The sequence below is a fragment of the Protomyctophum parallelum genome, assembly GCF_964188405.1.
Source record: "Protomyctophum parallelum genome assembly, chromosome: 17".
NCBI classification, from domain to species: domain Eukaryota; kingdom Metazoa; phylum Chordata; class Actinopteri; order Myctophiformes; family Myctophidae; genus Protomyctophum; species Protomyctophum parallelum.
Genome location: NC_139719.1, coordinates 10,858,644 through 10,874,314, shown reverse-complemented (window position 1 = coordinate 10,874,314; position 15,671 = coordinate 10,858,644). Strand labels below are relative to the sequence as shown.

Sequence of the window (15,671 nt, the reverse complement as noted above, 5' to 3'; positions counted from 1 at the left end):
TAGCTCGATCCAATGGGGCACAAGAAAGCACACTTGACGTCCTGTCCACAGCTCTAGAAAAACTTAAGTCATGCCAACGTCTCTGATGACTGTTTTCTCCCCTTTTTGGTTTGATTTTTCCGGTTGTGAAGTATCAGTCTTTCCTTGTTTACTATTATTATTATTATTATTATTATTATTACTATTATGATTATTTTCGATGTATTGTGACCTTGTCTGTTTAGCTGTTCAACCTGTGGGGTGGGTGGGTGGGAGGGTGGGGTGGGGGAAACCCCCCTTTTTTCTTTCTTTTAACAAAAAATAAAATAAAAAACTTGATCACAAAAAAATGATCTGTGACCCTTATCAATATTATATATTTGAATGTTTGCATTGTAATGAGAACATATTGTTTATTTCACTGTCCAATGACATTGGCCAAGTTATTGTGGGACATCTTGCTCCATTACAGGCGGGAGGGTGCAGTTGAAAATGGCAACTTCAGGGTGAGGAGGATACTCGGTGTACATGATAGCCACACATGCAGCATTAAAATGAAAGCCTGTCTGTCTGTCTTACCTGGAAGTTTCCCACCATGATGAGTCCTGCAGCACAGATCCAGCCCATGGAGAGGCCTGCTGTGTTCAGAACACAGTTCTGGTGCTTCTCTATGACATGGGCATAGCGCAGCAAGCCAATCAGCATCACTGAATCGACAGGTGAAAGGAGAGAGAGAGAGAGAGAAAGAGAATGCAATATTCTGTCAATCGTTTGCTACATCGTCAAGCACATTGGCCATCCTCAGTGTGTTTTCCTCTGGGAATTGTGACTACACTGGCTTTAAGTGTATTTTGGAGTGGTACTCCTCTGCACTTTTCCCTTGTGTCTAAAATTGTTAAGGATGAATGAATCACTCAGTCAGTAACAAGTACACCAAAAAGGACATACTCAACATCAACATCAAACAGCAGTGAGATCAGCGGTCCTCATCCCCATTTACTCCCTTGCTTGAAACCCCCAGTATAGGATGGATGGATGGATTTTTATGACAGAAGAGCATGGCTGGGGCAAAGACGTGTTTTACCAAACAGGCGCATCAAACTTTGGAGCAGCTTCTCAAAACACTTCCAAGAGCAGCATGCCATTCTCCCACAACTCTTAAAGTGATGGACACAAGCTGTTCACATTTATAGCGAGAATCCGTGTGTACAGCAAAAAAAGGAACGCTGGCCAATTTCGGACTCACTGCAGGTCTACTTTGTGGTCTGCAGGGTTCCGACCATTATCATTCTTTTGGTCTCAGCTAGCGCCACACCTCGGGAGTAAAACAAACTGTATCACAAGGGCTGTACAAACTAAGCATTGTTTGTGAGGGTGGGAAATAAGAGAGGGAGACCTTTGAAGTCACAAGGGAAATTTCCACTGATTCTCACGTGTGCACACCTCAAACGCTTCAAGAAAGTACACACAAAATCACTGTTTGGAAACAAATATGGAGGCTTCATGTCTAGATTTCAGTAAATGTGACCTTGTACTTGCGTTGACATCTGACCTTTATCCTGAATTAACAGCAGGTCAACCAGGAATTGATGACACCACTCCCTGTGTTTGCCACAATGCTCAGGGTCAAAACTATACATTTTCTTCAAGTTGCCAAATGACTTCCCAATGATAAATGATGAGTACATGATAATGCCTGACAAATAGATAACCATTTTAAAAGGATGGAATGAATAAATATTTCAAATGAACTATCTGTGTATTACACTATAAACATTGCCTGGATCTGTTTGAAATAATGTCTTGGTTGTTTGAACACACTGGGTGTTAACGGCAAAGTTGTGAGATAAGTGACACACACAGAAAGCAACTCAAGAGAGACAGGTTAATGGACTTAAATGTTCTCAAGTTTCCTCTGAAAACCTATAACAAACAGGTGTACCCTGATGAGATGTACCATACTCGGCCCTCACATGGAATGAATGACAAACAACAGATACATGCACAATTGCACAGTAAGTGATACTTCAGAGTTCAGACACACTGCTAACCTCAATTCTGCAGTGGACAGTTCAATGTTTTAAAACACCACCAAATCACTTTGTAAGTCGCTCTGGATAAGAGTCTGATAAATGCATAAATTGTAAACCGTAACGATCTCTTCAGTGCTTGTTGGGTGATTGTTGTGCGTGATCGCCAGCTGCTCCATTCAACCCCAGTTCCTCTGAACCTCTACATGACAATGTCAGAAAGCACTGCTCAAACACACTAAATTATCCATGGTGCAGTGTACTGCACCATAATACTGTTATGTAATTATCACTTTGATGAAACCTGTGTCTCTGACCACGGTAAGGAACAGGTTTAAATGACAAAAGATTTGCAACCCTGATCGTACCATTTTGGGAATATACATACAATTGAAAATGGCAGAATATGTGCAAAAGGTGAGGGTAATAGAACCCATTTTCATACACATAATACTCTATTCAATAGTGTATATGTGTATGAAAATGGGTTCTATAAATAGAGTCTAAATAGAGTCTATTGCATTGTTAAATGCCAATAGCCCAACCATAGGGCCATACCTAATGCATACGGTACATACATAATGCATACCATATTTATTTGTGCTGAATACTAAATTCCGGCAATGCTGAAAGAGTTTTGTAAAGTGAATTTTAAATAAATAAAAACCTAACCAACAGACAGACCCTGGATCAACACAGCAGCTTTGTCGTTTTGGCACAAATGGACCTTTCCTGAGAGCCAGCAGGCTCTGCAGTGCTTTAACCATGTGGTCAGTCAGCCAGGCTGTTGCTTTTAGTTCATGGGAGGCACACATAAGGGTGCATTTAAGAAGAAAAGAAAGTTGAAAGGAAGCCCGGCAGTGGATTATGTGGAACACAGGGACCTGGCGGCAACCACTGACACAGCTGGAAAAACAAGGCCGAAGTCTTAAATGCACACATTCAACCAGGAACAGCACCAGACATGGCAATGGCACCGTAGGACTATAGGTGAATGTACTATAGAGCAGTGGTTCCCAAAGTGTGTGTGTGTGTGTGGGGGGGGGGGGGTCCTTGAGGGAGTTCCAGGGGGTCCCCAGCTAAATGATAGTTATGAACCAAATGGACCCTTATGGGTCTGGAACTCTGAGAGTGTACAAATGCAACTAAATGGACGGCTCCATTTGGTTCCATTTGTACACTCTCAGAGGTATTACCTTTGATTTTACAATATTGGGGTCCCAGTGATAGAAAATGCCATTAAATGGGGGGGCCGTAGGCTAATTCAGGTCAAACCGGGGGCCCTTGAAATGAAAATGGTTGATAGAGACGCAAAGATCTTCTCTTATGGGGGTCTGCAGGCTAATGAGCATCATTTTGGGGGTCCGTGACATGAAAAAGTTTGGGAACCACTGATATACAGTAGAGCACAACGTCTAGCTGTAGCATTTCTGCACCCACGAATTATGCTGCATTCAAGACAACTTGGATCTCCTTTTTACAACTACAACATACCAACCCCATGAGAATGTTAAAATCTGGAAAAACTAAAACACGGACGCCTGCAGGAATCCATACAAATGATACAAACAGACATGCATAATTAAAGATGCATTCATGTGTTGAAACGTAAACAAAGACTTTTATAATGATCCAGCCAGTGTTCACAATGGCCTTCTTACAAATGTAGGAATGACCGCGTTAGTGGCTGGAGAAACAGTACAGAGAGCATTGGTAAAGGTTAACCAATGGTATGTTTATTCACCAAAGGAGCACTACCAACTGGCATGAATGCAGGAAGCTCTCTACTCCCAGCACAGACTTCAGTTCACTGGCAGCCTTTTATACCCAGCTGGAGATAATGAGAATGGACTATCCCATTTACAGGGGTGTCTTCAAATGAGAACATACCATGAATGCATAAGCATACAATAAATACACATAAATATTTAAATAAATAACCTTAAACCATACAAGTTTCTGTGAACTACATGAACTATACAAGTTATGTAATAAGTCCTTTACACTACAACATAAATAATCAATCACAACAGCACATCTTAACCCCCCCTGCTATCCTGACATGGTCCAGCCCAATCCTTACTGAAACACTTCACAGGCAATGTTAGGCATTCAATCAAACCTCAACAATAGAACTCCACATTATTGCACTTCCCAAACATTGCATCTATAACCCACATTGCACTTGCCCCTCATGTTTGTTAATCACCAAGCATTTCCCCAGGTGGAACTAGTTGGCTAGCAACAATAAAATCATGACTGCAAAATACAACTGTGAAAGTTAATAAAGTGCCAATATGCTGTGCAACATAAGTAACAGAGGACCACTCTGTTACAACAATGGTAGTCGTGCTCAGGGCTGGGAAAATTGGAGCTCTGAAATTATGATGAAATTCCAAACTAGAAGTTTGAGAACTTGCCACCTGTCCTGCATATGTTGGGTTAATAAGAATGTAGCCATTTCTGGCATATGTGTACTTACCTATAAAGGATCCAGTACTGCATATGAGGCTGAAAAAGCAACTCTCGGGGGGCAGTGTTCCACACTTACTGCAATGGAAACAAGAGAGAAGGGAATAGAAAATCATAAAATCAGTGTGTAATGTGGAACATCTTGATGGTTTAATGGATTTATGGGAATACGGAATAAGCCATATTATTATTTGATCAGTGGTCTTCCAGTGGTACTGTACTGGCTGAGGATGTGGGGCACATTTGCGCTTATACTACCCTATTCCCTTAGGTGGAAAAGGGGCCTGATATTATTGTAACAATATAATTGCAGAGAAGAAGAGATAGGTGTGCTCTCCAGCTCACGCTACTGCTAATATATACTTTGTCATACAGCCTTGTTAAGATGTTGCTCAACAGAAAACCCCCAAAAAATCCCTCCACTGTATACAATATAAGATAGCAGAAATGCCTTAAACTAGGTTTCATGGAAAGACAACAGTTAGTTGTTCTTGTGGCACTAAAAAAAGTCCAGGAAATGTTTCCCTGGGGAGGAGTTTGGCAGGGACGCCACCTTAAACAGATGAGTGCTGGGAACCTTCTCTTGAGAAAGGCCAATGAAAACGTGACCACTCAGCTGGATCTCAAATGCAAACCATAACATTTTTCTTTTTCTTTTTTTTTTAAGATTTGTTTTTGGCTGTTGTGCCTTTATTGATAGTTACAATGAAGACAGACAGGAAAAAGGGAGAGAGAGAAGGGGAGAGACATGCAGCAAAGGTCGTCATGAACGGGACTCGAACACATAACATGCTGTCAGGCCAGAGCCTATATATGTGGCATGCGCCTGGACCACTAGGCCAGCGGGCACATGCATGAGCAATTTTAACCCATTTAGTGTATGATACAATGATTCTCCTGTGCATAATTAGTTAACATACAGTACACAAACAAGCATGCAGACGTGCTCGGGACTGCCCAGTGGTCTGACGGCCCATTATTCCGACATCTCACAAGCTTGAGGTTAGAGTTAGGGACATGGCATTTTGTATGGCATTTTGGACAGGCTGCCATTCACTGTTTTGTAAACGTTTTTTCACATTGAAGAAGGCATTTATTGTTTACATAACAGCCCCTCAGTGTGGTGACATGTCAAAGACATTTCTAGGATTCTCGAGAAACAAAACAAAGGCCCCTCTTCCTGTTGGGGTGAATGGGTCATATCCTCTCTCAGCAGGGCGGTCTACTAGTCAGGACAAGTCAAGTGTGGGCATATCTCACATTATCCATATATTTGTGCTTACTTCATATTCAGGGTATGGGGAAGATAGTGTCCAGAGCAGGAATTCCATTAAGACCATGAAGGCCACGGCCGCCATTTTCGCTATGATATGCCCTGCGGCCACAACCTTCATACCCTGTGCAGCTGCCCCAGTGCCACATGGCTGATTTCACCGTTTTCTCCTCTGCCTCTTGTCAATATGATTTTAGACACCAGTGTATTTGTTGAGATTCTGAATTCTTAATGGAGAATGACAAGTGAAACACTGTGCACATAATAACCAAAGGAGCAGGGTTCAATTCTGAGCCTGGTATGAAGGACACATGATGGTGTCCTCGACCGTCTGTGTGTGAATTGGTGAATGTAATGCACAAAGGTGCTATATAAATGCACCATTTACCCTCCAATCAAACTCATCTTGATGTGCCACAAATCTGTGACTGGGTGAACTTCTCAAGGTCAAAAGAGAAGGTAGACTGAGCAATAGCCAAGCAATTGTAGCTAAATGTTGTACACATGATTACAAAATGACAGGGAAAAAGAACAGAATGCTGAACTAGACAGCACCAATATGGCACAGTGGAAAAAATAACAAACTACCGTGAGGTTTGTGCTGACAGGCTTGTGTAAATTGTTTCAATATGTGAAAGATTTAGATAGCATGTACAGTACCAGGGCAGGAATTCCATAGCCACTGTGCCCCTGGCCTACAGTGTGACCGGTTTTGTGAAATAAACTCTTTATTTGTTTATTTATTTCATATATTTATTTTTGAGTGATGCTATACCGCTACAACAACTGACTTTGTGTGTATGTTATGTCCAAAAACCCCAATCCCAATTGCCATTCAAGTCTATGACATATCTACAAATGTGGGCAAAGTTTCAGCCTGATCAAAGCCCCATCGACATTGATCATAAAATAAAAGTGACATATTTCAAAACATATGTGAAAAACACATGCAGACAGAAAGACACATATATACAAACAGTCAGAGCCTCTTCTAGATGGATAGACTCGTTGCACATCGTGAAAATACGACTGAAAATCATTGTTTTATTCGATTGCCTTGCTGCCCAGGCAAAAGAAACCACCAAAGGCCAAGCTACCTTGCCCCTAAATTGAGGAAATTCCAGGCTTAGTCGGGTCTGCTGTCAATTTCAAGAGAAATGGGAAATAGACCAGGCAAAATTACTTTTTGTCTGCGTGTGTATGCTCCCAAAGTGCTTCATGTGTAACAGTTAATCACTGTATCCAACTTTCTAACCAACAGTTTGGTCCAAATGAAATCCATAATTTCATGGGATTTCCGCAATCAAGGTGGATGCAGCAAAATGTGAAAGAAATGGGGGAACGGCATGCACAGCTGTGAACAGCTTCCCAACATGCATAGATGCATTTAGTGATGTAATGCAATAATAAGAAATACAGGTCGGATACTAAAGTACTAAAGATACCTCAGTCAGTAAGAGAAACTATTGTTCCCATTGCTTCAAGTAAAACCAATGTGACCGTTAGGGTTAGGGTATAGGGTACAGCATAGTAACAATAAATGAAAGTAAAAATAAAAACATCAAAGTTAATTTACCTCTGAGTAAGTTAACACTGAGGAAACACTGCAGTGGCATACTATGAAGTCTTAACTTTGACACAAACCTGATCAGCGGTACATTGTCCAGCGTACAGCATAACACAGGACCCCTCTGTAATGGAAGCTGCTCCTCACAAGACTCATTATAATGCCTATAAGGACACACGCACGCACGCACGCACGCATGCGCACACGCGCGCGCGCACACACACACACACACACACACACACACACACACACACACAAACACACACACACACACACACACACACACACACACACACACATTTTGGAATGAGGTTTACGGGGACAAATTGGTTACTTTGAGCTCTACACAGACCATCTGGCACATTTAGTGACTTCTCTGTGTACTACAAAGTGCTACAAAACTCTCATGTTTACCCTCATTTGAGGCTACATTTTGACTCCCTACGCCTACGCACTCAATGCCTCCTCTGTATCGCAGCATGCTTTTCTATAACAGAGTTCAGCCAAAGCAAACACACTCACTTAGTAAAACTCTGTTAATGTGTCAGCATTAGGGCCGATTCATACTCCTATTTTAGAGACGAATAAAAGTCGGTTCGGCGCTGTAGAGCCTACAATTTGACGTCATTTGAGGTTCGGGGGGGCGGGTACCGTCCTAAAGTCGGCTCTTCGGTGCTACTGAAAAATTTCTGACGAGCCGAAATCATTTCGGCACTACAGCGCTGAAACAGCGGTAAAATAGGAGTATGAATCGGCCCTTAGAATCCTGCACCTAACACATCATGGCTCTTATTTGACTTAAAGGACAATAGTAAATTGCCCTGAAATGTTTCCGGGTCATTTTGTATGTCTAATGATGTATACTGTTTATTGTTTATTGAATGGATCCCCATTAGCTGACGCCGTGGCGACAGCTAATCTTCCTGGGGTCCATATAAAATACATAAAAAAAAAATACATACGGTAATTACAAATACATTCAACAAAGTTAAATACATGAAAATACATAATTACAATTTATTCTATAAAATTAAATGCAACATAATGAGAATAACATTATGGTCATGTGGTCAGCTGTAGCAAGTGTTCCTTTAAAGCATATTTGAAAGATAATTTATGTTGTGTTATGTTAATGTGAGGTGGTAACATGTTCCAAAATGATATTGATCGATACATAACTGTTTGTTTAAGGAGGTTCGTTTTTGGAGCAGGGAGTGATAAATGGCCGAGGCTTGCAATTCTGGTGTTATGATTATGTCTGTCACTTGACACTATACATTATAACATCCTGACTGTGGCTGCAGAAATGGAACAGGGATGTGATGTGAGGTAAGGGAGGTCAAAATCTGAAAACTCGGCGCAGGTGTCTGAGTGATGGAGGACAGCTCCTGATAAGAGTCCAACTGATAGCTCTGGCACACTGCATGTATTAGGGAGCTTCCTCGCCAAAACATTTGTATAAATTTGTTTTGGCTTCTGCTTACTTGGGTCTCTATTGGGGTGGGTCTGTGGATAGGAGGAGACTAGCAGGTGATTTTAATCCATGTTTACTTTTCACATACCAATTATTACCACATAAATCAATTAATTCCCTTACTGAATGTAAATGCTGCCCTTGCACGTTACTATTCCCCTCTCATTTAAACCGCACTCTGTTTGCATTCCTTACTACTAGAACATCTCAATTTACAGTATTCCAAATCTCTATCCCTCCCTCCCTCGCACTCTTTCTCTCTCAGCTCGTTTCTCTCTTTGTCAGTTTAACATTTCTGCGTCCACCGTCCATCCATGCCACTTTTCTTAATGCCTACTCCCCATCTTCAACCTCTCCCTCCAGTCACCCCTCTCCTTTCCCTCTCACTTGTGCGGTGCCTCACTGTATTGACTGGGGAGCTGCCCAGGAAGTCTAGCAAGGGGCTGTGTTGTTGTAGGCTGAGAAAAGATGGACTATACCACTGCCACAATTTGCCTCTCTCCCTGAATCAGTGTTGAACAAACATACCGCCTGGGAAAAAGTTGTTTTTCTGCCTTTTGTCGAACCTTTGCTGTGTGGAGAATGGAGATGAATAATTCATTGTAATCAGTTAGTGGGTTTTTACGGACAGGCAAGATTCCTAGAATCCTAAATTATTTTGACGAGTTTGATCCACCTCGCGGACAATCGCCCCATCAAACTGAGCAGATTTAATGTACCTGATTTGATCCGTTTTAAGCTTCATGAATTACTTCCAATATTTAGATTAAGCAGTGTATGAAAATGTAAAAGATTGCTATGGTGTTTAACTGATGATGGTGTTCCACTGATTATGTTTCTCATATTCCCAATTCAATTTGTATTTAAGAGCCAGAAATGAATGAAGGCACTGCAAATATGGAAAACAGACTTCTTGGGAGTTTGGTTCACTGTTAGAACTAAGTATACATCCAGTCAGTCTCCTATACATCCAGTCAGTCTCCTATTCATTGACAGTACTCCATTATTGCACATTGTCTGAATGGCACTGGCAGCAATGATTAGTCTTGGCTCTGATTTTTATATTGTCAGTAGTGAAAACAGAAGTGGCCAGGTGTCAGAAGACCGTCACACACAGTATAAGAACTAGAACAAGTGCCCCTCGTTCTGACACATTTGGGGCAGAGGTTAGTCGTTCAAGCCATCAAGGGAGTATGTGTGCAGAGTTTGGCAATCGGCCGGGACAACAGTGCTGGAGATTAGCTGTACACGGACGGACGGACGGACGGACGGACGGACGGACGGACGGACGGACATTTATATATTAAAAATTAACAATATTACAATACTGACAGAAAGCATAGAATACATACCAGTTATTCACAGGGCAGACATGTTGGTTGTATAGGGCCATGGCGTATCTGACAAGATAACAGAACAGAATCATTAATTCAAGAGCTTAACAGTTATCTCACGTGCCAGATAGAATCACGGGTGACAATTTGATGTGTATAACTATGGTATAGCACATTGTAGTTACACCCACCAGTATAGAACTAACGATATTTGTTTACCGAGTGTTGTGTGCTCAACAAAACATTGTTATAATATACTAAGCTAAGCTGCAAGGCAGGTTACGCAGGTAGAGGGAATACTGTTTCAGTCACTGATCAAGGGTCTGTTTGAATTCTGTCACTTGAGGTTTTCAAGAGGGCAGTTAATGTGATTGATCCCAGGCCAGGCTCTGTGTGGCAGTCTTTCACATCCCACATACACACACTCATCATCTAAACTAAGTCCGCTGGCAGGGTGTGATTGCAACCGTATGCTCCACCTAGGAGTCTAGAATAAGTCAAGTAAGTCATGAAGCAGTTGAAGGTGCACTCCAGGATTTAATGGACGGCTTCACCCATTTTCAACCTGTCTTCATATAATTGGTCCTCGTTAATTCTCATGATAATATTAATATGGTACCATGTTTATCTTGCCCCTCTGTTTGAACTACGGAAAACTTCCATAATACAATGCATGTCTGAAAGTGGCCCAGATTAGAGCATAATTGTACCATATTATCATACATATTCATCATATAGATATTCCACTGTTACCTTCTTAGCTTACGCATGTCTCATGATAAATGCTTTTATGTGATGTATTCCCATGCTTTTGTTCTTGCTTAAATGTAAATCGCTCTGGATTAAGAGCGTCTGCTAAATGCCTAAATTGTAAATTGTACAGTAAGTAATAGTGACTACCAATTCTATAAAGATAGGTTGAATATTAAATGGGTGAAGTCGTCCTTTAATAAATAAAATGTTATTTTAAACAACCTTTATGGTAGAGTTGCAGTATGTCAATAAAATCTACAGTGGTTGGTGCTTGGAGGTGATACTCTTCCATTGAGAAATGTAATCCCTGGTGTTGAAGAATAGACTGCCTGATTGATAAAGACAAACAATGTGCTGATGTTGGTCAATGTACAAAAGCTGGACCTTCAAACATGTGACAGTGTAACATACCATAGCATGGCTATTGGTCACCGGTGATGATTGATAATGCGGAACCATTCAGGTCAAATCTATTGATTTGCCCTCATGTGAACGAAAATAGGTTGTGTTTTCACTTCTGTGAACAGACATGCCTCTGAAAACCAATCAAATCTATTCAGGGTTGGCTATGCGACATGTTGGTGACTAGAGTTAAAATGCAACTACTGAGCAATTTTACAGTATTTGAGGATGTTTGAGGACAGATAGATTACCAACAGACAGTAATAATCTATATGTAAAATCTACTATGTTAAACTCCACTTTAACACGTCACTGTTACCCAAGTCCCAAGACAACCCCTTCCAGTTTAAAGCATTTCCTCTCAGTCAGTGGCCATTTAAGGAAAGCTTCACTGGGTAGCCACGCTATATATTCTACAGGTATGCCTGTACATAATAACAGGTATTGAGGCATGTGCAGCCATAAGCTGGCCTGCATAACAAATTGTCAACTTGGGGATTTTAGCCCATGTCTTGTGTGAAAGTAATTATGTCTAGTGGCCACTTCCCAAAGGTTGGGATTCTTCTTTAGTGTTGAGAAGTATCAGACAGTGTCACCCGTCACCTCAGTCACACAATGGGATGGAAGGGGGAGGAGAGGAAAGAATGTATTGGTTAAAAGAGAAAGAGAGATGCAGCCAAGCATACTATAGGAACCAGGTGAAAGGAATGGAGTAAAAAAAAACAAATAGGTCAAAGTGGAAAGAACTGCCCCTGCAAATCAGGAAGCTCCCAGCTCATGGCAGAAATGCCCCCACACATCCACGTAGGCTGAAGCGATTATAATGTCATATTTTTAACTACATACTTCCCTATTCTGGGCTGAACAGTCTGCAAAAATAGCAGATCTACACAACACTTAGCCTATTTTCGGCTAAGAGATTTGGTGTCGAGGGAAAAGTAGACCCCTGGCCTGGGGGACACTGGTCAATGATGAAAAATCAACCCGTCCCTAACCCTCCCCCACCCCGGTCTGAATAAGACGTAAAAGCAAAATGGTGTGACTGTGAATATGGTCAATGGACTGATTGGACTTGACATCCCAATAGATTCCAAGAATGCCTCTGTTTTCTCAGCTCAAAGGGGAAGGGGGGGTTTATGTAAACAGTCTCTCACTCAGTACGTTTCCAGGTGAGCAGATGACACTCCTATATATTCAGTGAGACAACCAGATGAGAGGAAAGCAGTTCAAACATGCATTATCCTCTCCAAGATAGATGAGGGAGAAAACAGTCTTTGAACCAACACAACACACTGTAATCCTCTGCTGCTCTGAGGTTTAAATATTGACTGTGTAAAGTACAGTATCTTGTATAACAGCGAAAGAATGTATCATACTGCATTGTATTCACTTTTTGTCTTGTTTTTATTTCATTTGTTGTCTATTTGTATGTCTGATTCTTAATCTTGTATTTACATTTTTCGGTGTAAAATTTGAAAAAGTAATCAACATTGAGTAAAAAAAAAGAATGTGTATCTAGTCTACAATTCATAATACTTTATGACACTGATACTACAGCATTAAAAAATCTCCCTCTTTTTTCCCAAAATAGTTTCACTATAGGAAAAACGTTGCAATACTTGTAAAAGAGACTCATATGTCTCAATGTGTTTTTACTGGTTAAATAAAATAAAGATAATTCAAGATCGCTGAGTAACTGTTGGAAATAGGGACTTAAAATTACTTTACTTCTGTGAGTTGAAGTCAGGTAAAAGTCAACTTAAAGGGTGCAGGTGTCTGTCTGTCTTTGGGCTTGGGGCTGTGCATTCCACCTGATCACAGGCATGCAGTCCTCTGGCCCAACACCAGCACATCCCAGCTGGTGGGAGGGAGAGTAAACCATCAACTTGACTGTTGCTCTCTCCGTTCCTCTTCCTCTGTCTTATCTTATTATTACTATAGGCACATCCGCAATCTATCTTATTGCCTCCCCTTCATAGGAAATAAATAATCGTTTTTTTTTTCACCTTTCCTATTTTGTGTCTGGGGGTCTCAGGCCCGGATTGGACAGTCTGGCGATTCCGGCATGTGCAGGAGGGCTGGCCAATCATGGTGCCAGGGCTGAGCCAAAACAATAAGAAAGAGTAATAAAAAACCGTCTTTGGGCCAGTGAAGACCACAAATGCCAGGGCCGATTTCCTGTCCCAGTCCGTGCCCGTGGGGTGTTCACATACAGCTTTACCTGCTGTCAGAGATATTTCTTGTAATACTGCAGTGTTAAAATATCCCCCCTATGAGTCAACCCACCACCTGCTGACCAACAGATGCTGTATTTCTCTTGCTCATTTCCACAATAAAAGCACTCTCTATTTCAAGTCATGCTAACAAGCCAAAGTTATTGCGTTGTGCTTGGAAGGAAATAGCTGTGTGAAACTGTGAATAAACATTCATAGCCACTGCTAGTTAGGAAAAGGAATTTTAGACTGTACTCCTGCACAACTTTACAGAATAGCAATAAATTACTTGTTTCTCCTCAAAAGTATCAATGTGCACAGAATAGCATCTTCACTGTTAGAGGTTTATAGAGAGTAGAGACCATGAGAGACCAATGAGACCATCTGTTTAAATTATTTAATTATAGCCATGGTTAGTTTAAGCAAAATGTCTGATTATACTTATTTGCGTGCCACTGTTACAGACAAAGATAGTTGATCTACAAGCTCAGACAATGTGTTGCGCTGTAATTGCGTTGTGAGCTCGTATATCGTCTATCAGGATTTAGGAGCAGTGGACTGCGGGCAGCCCCGGATACCAACTCAAGCAGGCCTCATTCACACCTAAGAGACACCGCCCCAATGCATTTCCAATGGAAGTCACGTGGTTTGACCAAACATTTTTGTTTAATGGCTGTGTTTGGTGTGAGAGGAAACTAGAGGACACAGAGAAAACCGTGTAATGTGAACTGAACACAGGGAGTCAAAACATGCAAACTCTACATAGAAAGCTGCTTACAGGTTTGAACCCAGTGCCTTGCCAGTTGACACTAAGCGAAAATGTGCTGTGGTTGTCTTTTGGTGCAGGTTGCATTTGGTGTTTTGATTCATGTCAAAGAATGGACACATAAGCAAAGCGCACGCACAAAGAATGGGCAACAATTATCATACTTACACAACCCATATTCCAGTAATGGTGATGATAGGTAGACTGGCAGGAAGGATCATCCACAGTGACATATTGATGATCTGTTTCTCCTCCTGGACACTACAAACAACTCCAGATGTTTTCTCCACCTTTACAAAATATTAGTAAGACAAGTTAGACATTAGTCTAATTAGTCATTCAGACTTCACAAAATAATGATAAATAAAGAACAGCCATATACCGATGACAGTAGGAGAGCAGGGCATCTCAACACACTTGTTGCACTTCCCAGTTCCCACATTTTGTTGCTGTAACATGTAGGCTACTATTAATTTGGAAAATATTAATAAATATGTTGAAATATTGTAGAAAAATGTTAAACCATTGCATTATGTGTTCATTGCAATGTCATAATTCTGGCAGAATGTTCTTGTGTCTGCAGCCAAGTAGCCAATGTTGGTTTTATTTTGTTTATTTTTTAACAGAGGCTAATTTACTTCTACCAAAGTTTTATGGCATGCAATTTAGTTAGTTTATTTTTTAATATTAATATGAAGAATATTGTTCACCTCAGATAGTCACAGACACAGTGGCTGTTCGGGAGAACAGCCAGTTGCGCATGTTAGCTGTTTGAGATAGCGCCCCCTGGTAGCCTGTTGGAGATATAACCAATGTCAACTCAGATGCTACCTTAGAAATTAACAACTGGACAACATGATAAACGGTAGCCATTGTATACGGATACGGACACATGCGTATACATATCTGTCTACATCTGCATTCAACATTCCAATAAGAATAAGATGATGCATATTATGTCCAGGGCAAGCTGATAATGGATAAACAATATAGGCCTACTCATTCATACTTTATAAAACGCGTTAGATTCTCAGGTGAGAAATGTATTTATACAGATAATCTAAATAAGAGATAGATATTTAACTGGGTTGGACGTACGTCCTATCAAGGTAAATAACTTAAGTGGCACTGGCTATACGTAGCCTACTATACCATTACCTCTTAAAAAGTCTGAAACTCCGCTCTTCATCTCAGGTTCCCCCAACCCCGAGAAAATGTTTTCCTGAAGAAGTGATTTAAAGTCCAAGCTCTTTTCATTGTAATTTTACATCCATGAGCAAATTCAAGCTGATTCTCGTTCCTTGAATTGTGGCTGTTTGAGATTGTAATTGTAGCCTACGGTATATTCCCGTTTTTCATTCATGCCGTCTACCTCTCAGACCTGTTTGTTATGGCCCTACGTGGAGAC

The 15,671-nt window shown here is 41.0% G+C and overlaps 1 protein-coding gene across 1 annotated transcript in view; it reads right to left on the bottom strand.

Moving 5' to 3' along the window:
- Positions 1-15,671, bottom strand: part of LOC310874545 (transmembrane protein 150A-like) — a 21,649-nt gene extending 5,978 nt beyond the window's left edge. Inside the window, exons 1-7 of the mRNA XM_083787404.1 lie at positions 15,422-15,671; positions 14,974-15,057; positions 14,432-14,553; positions 10,148-10,195; positions 7,399-7,485; positions 4,492-4,559; positions 559-686 (exon numbers count right to left, since the gene is read on the bottom strand). Coding sequence (XP_083643530.1) covers positions 559-686; positions 4,492-4,559; positions 7,399-7,485; positions 10,148-10,195; positions 14,432-14,496 — 396 coding nt within the window. The 5' untranslated portion in view covers positions 14,497-14,553; positions 14,974-15,057; positions 15,422-15,671. The remainder of the gene's footprint in view (positions 1-558; positions 687-4,491; positions 4,560-7,398; positions 7,486-10,147; positions 10,196-14,431; positions 14,554-14,973; positions 15,058-15,421) is intronic.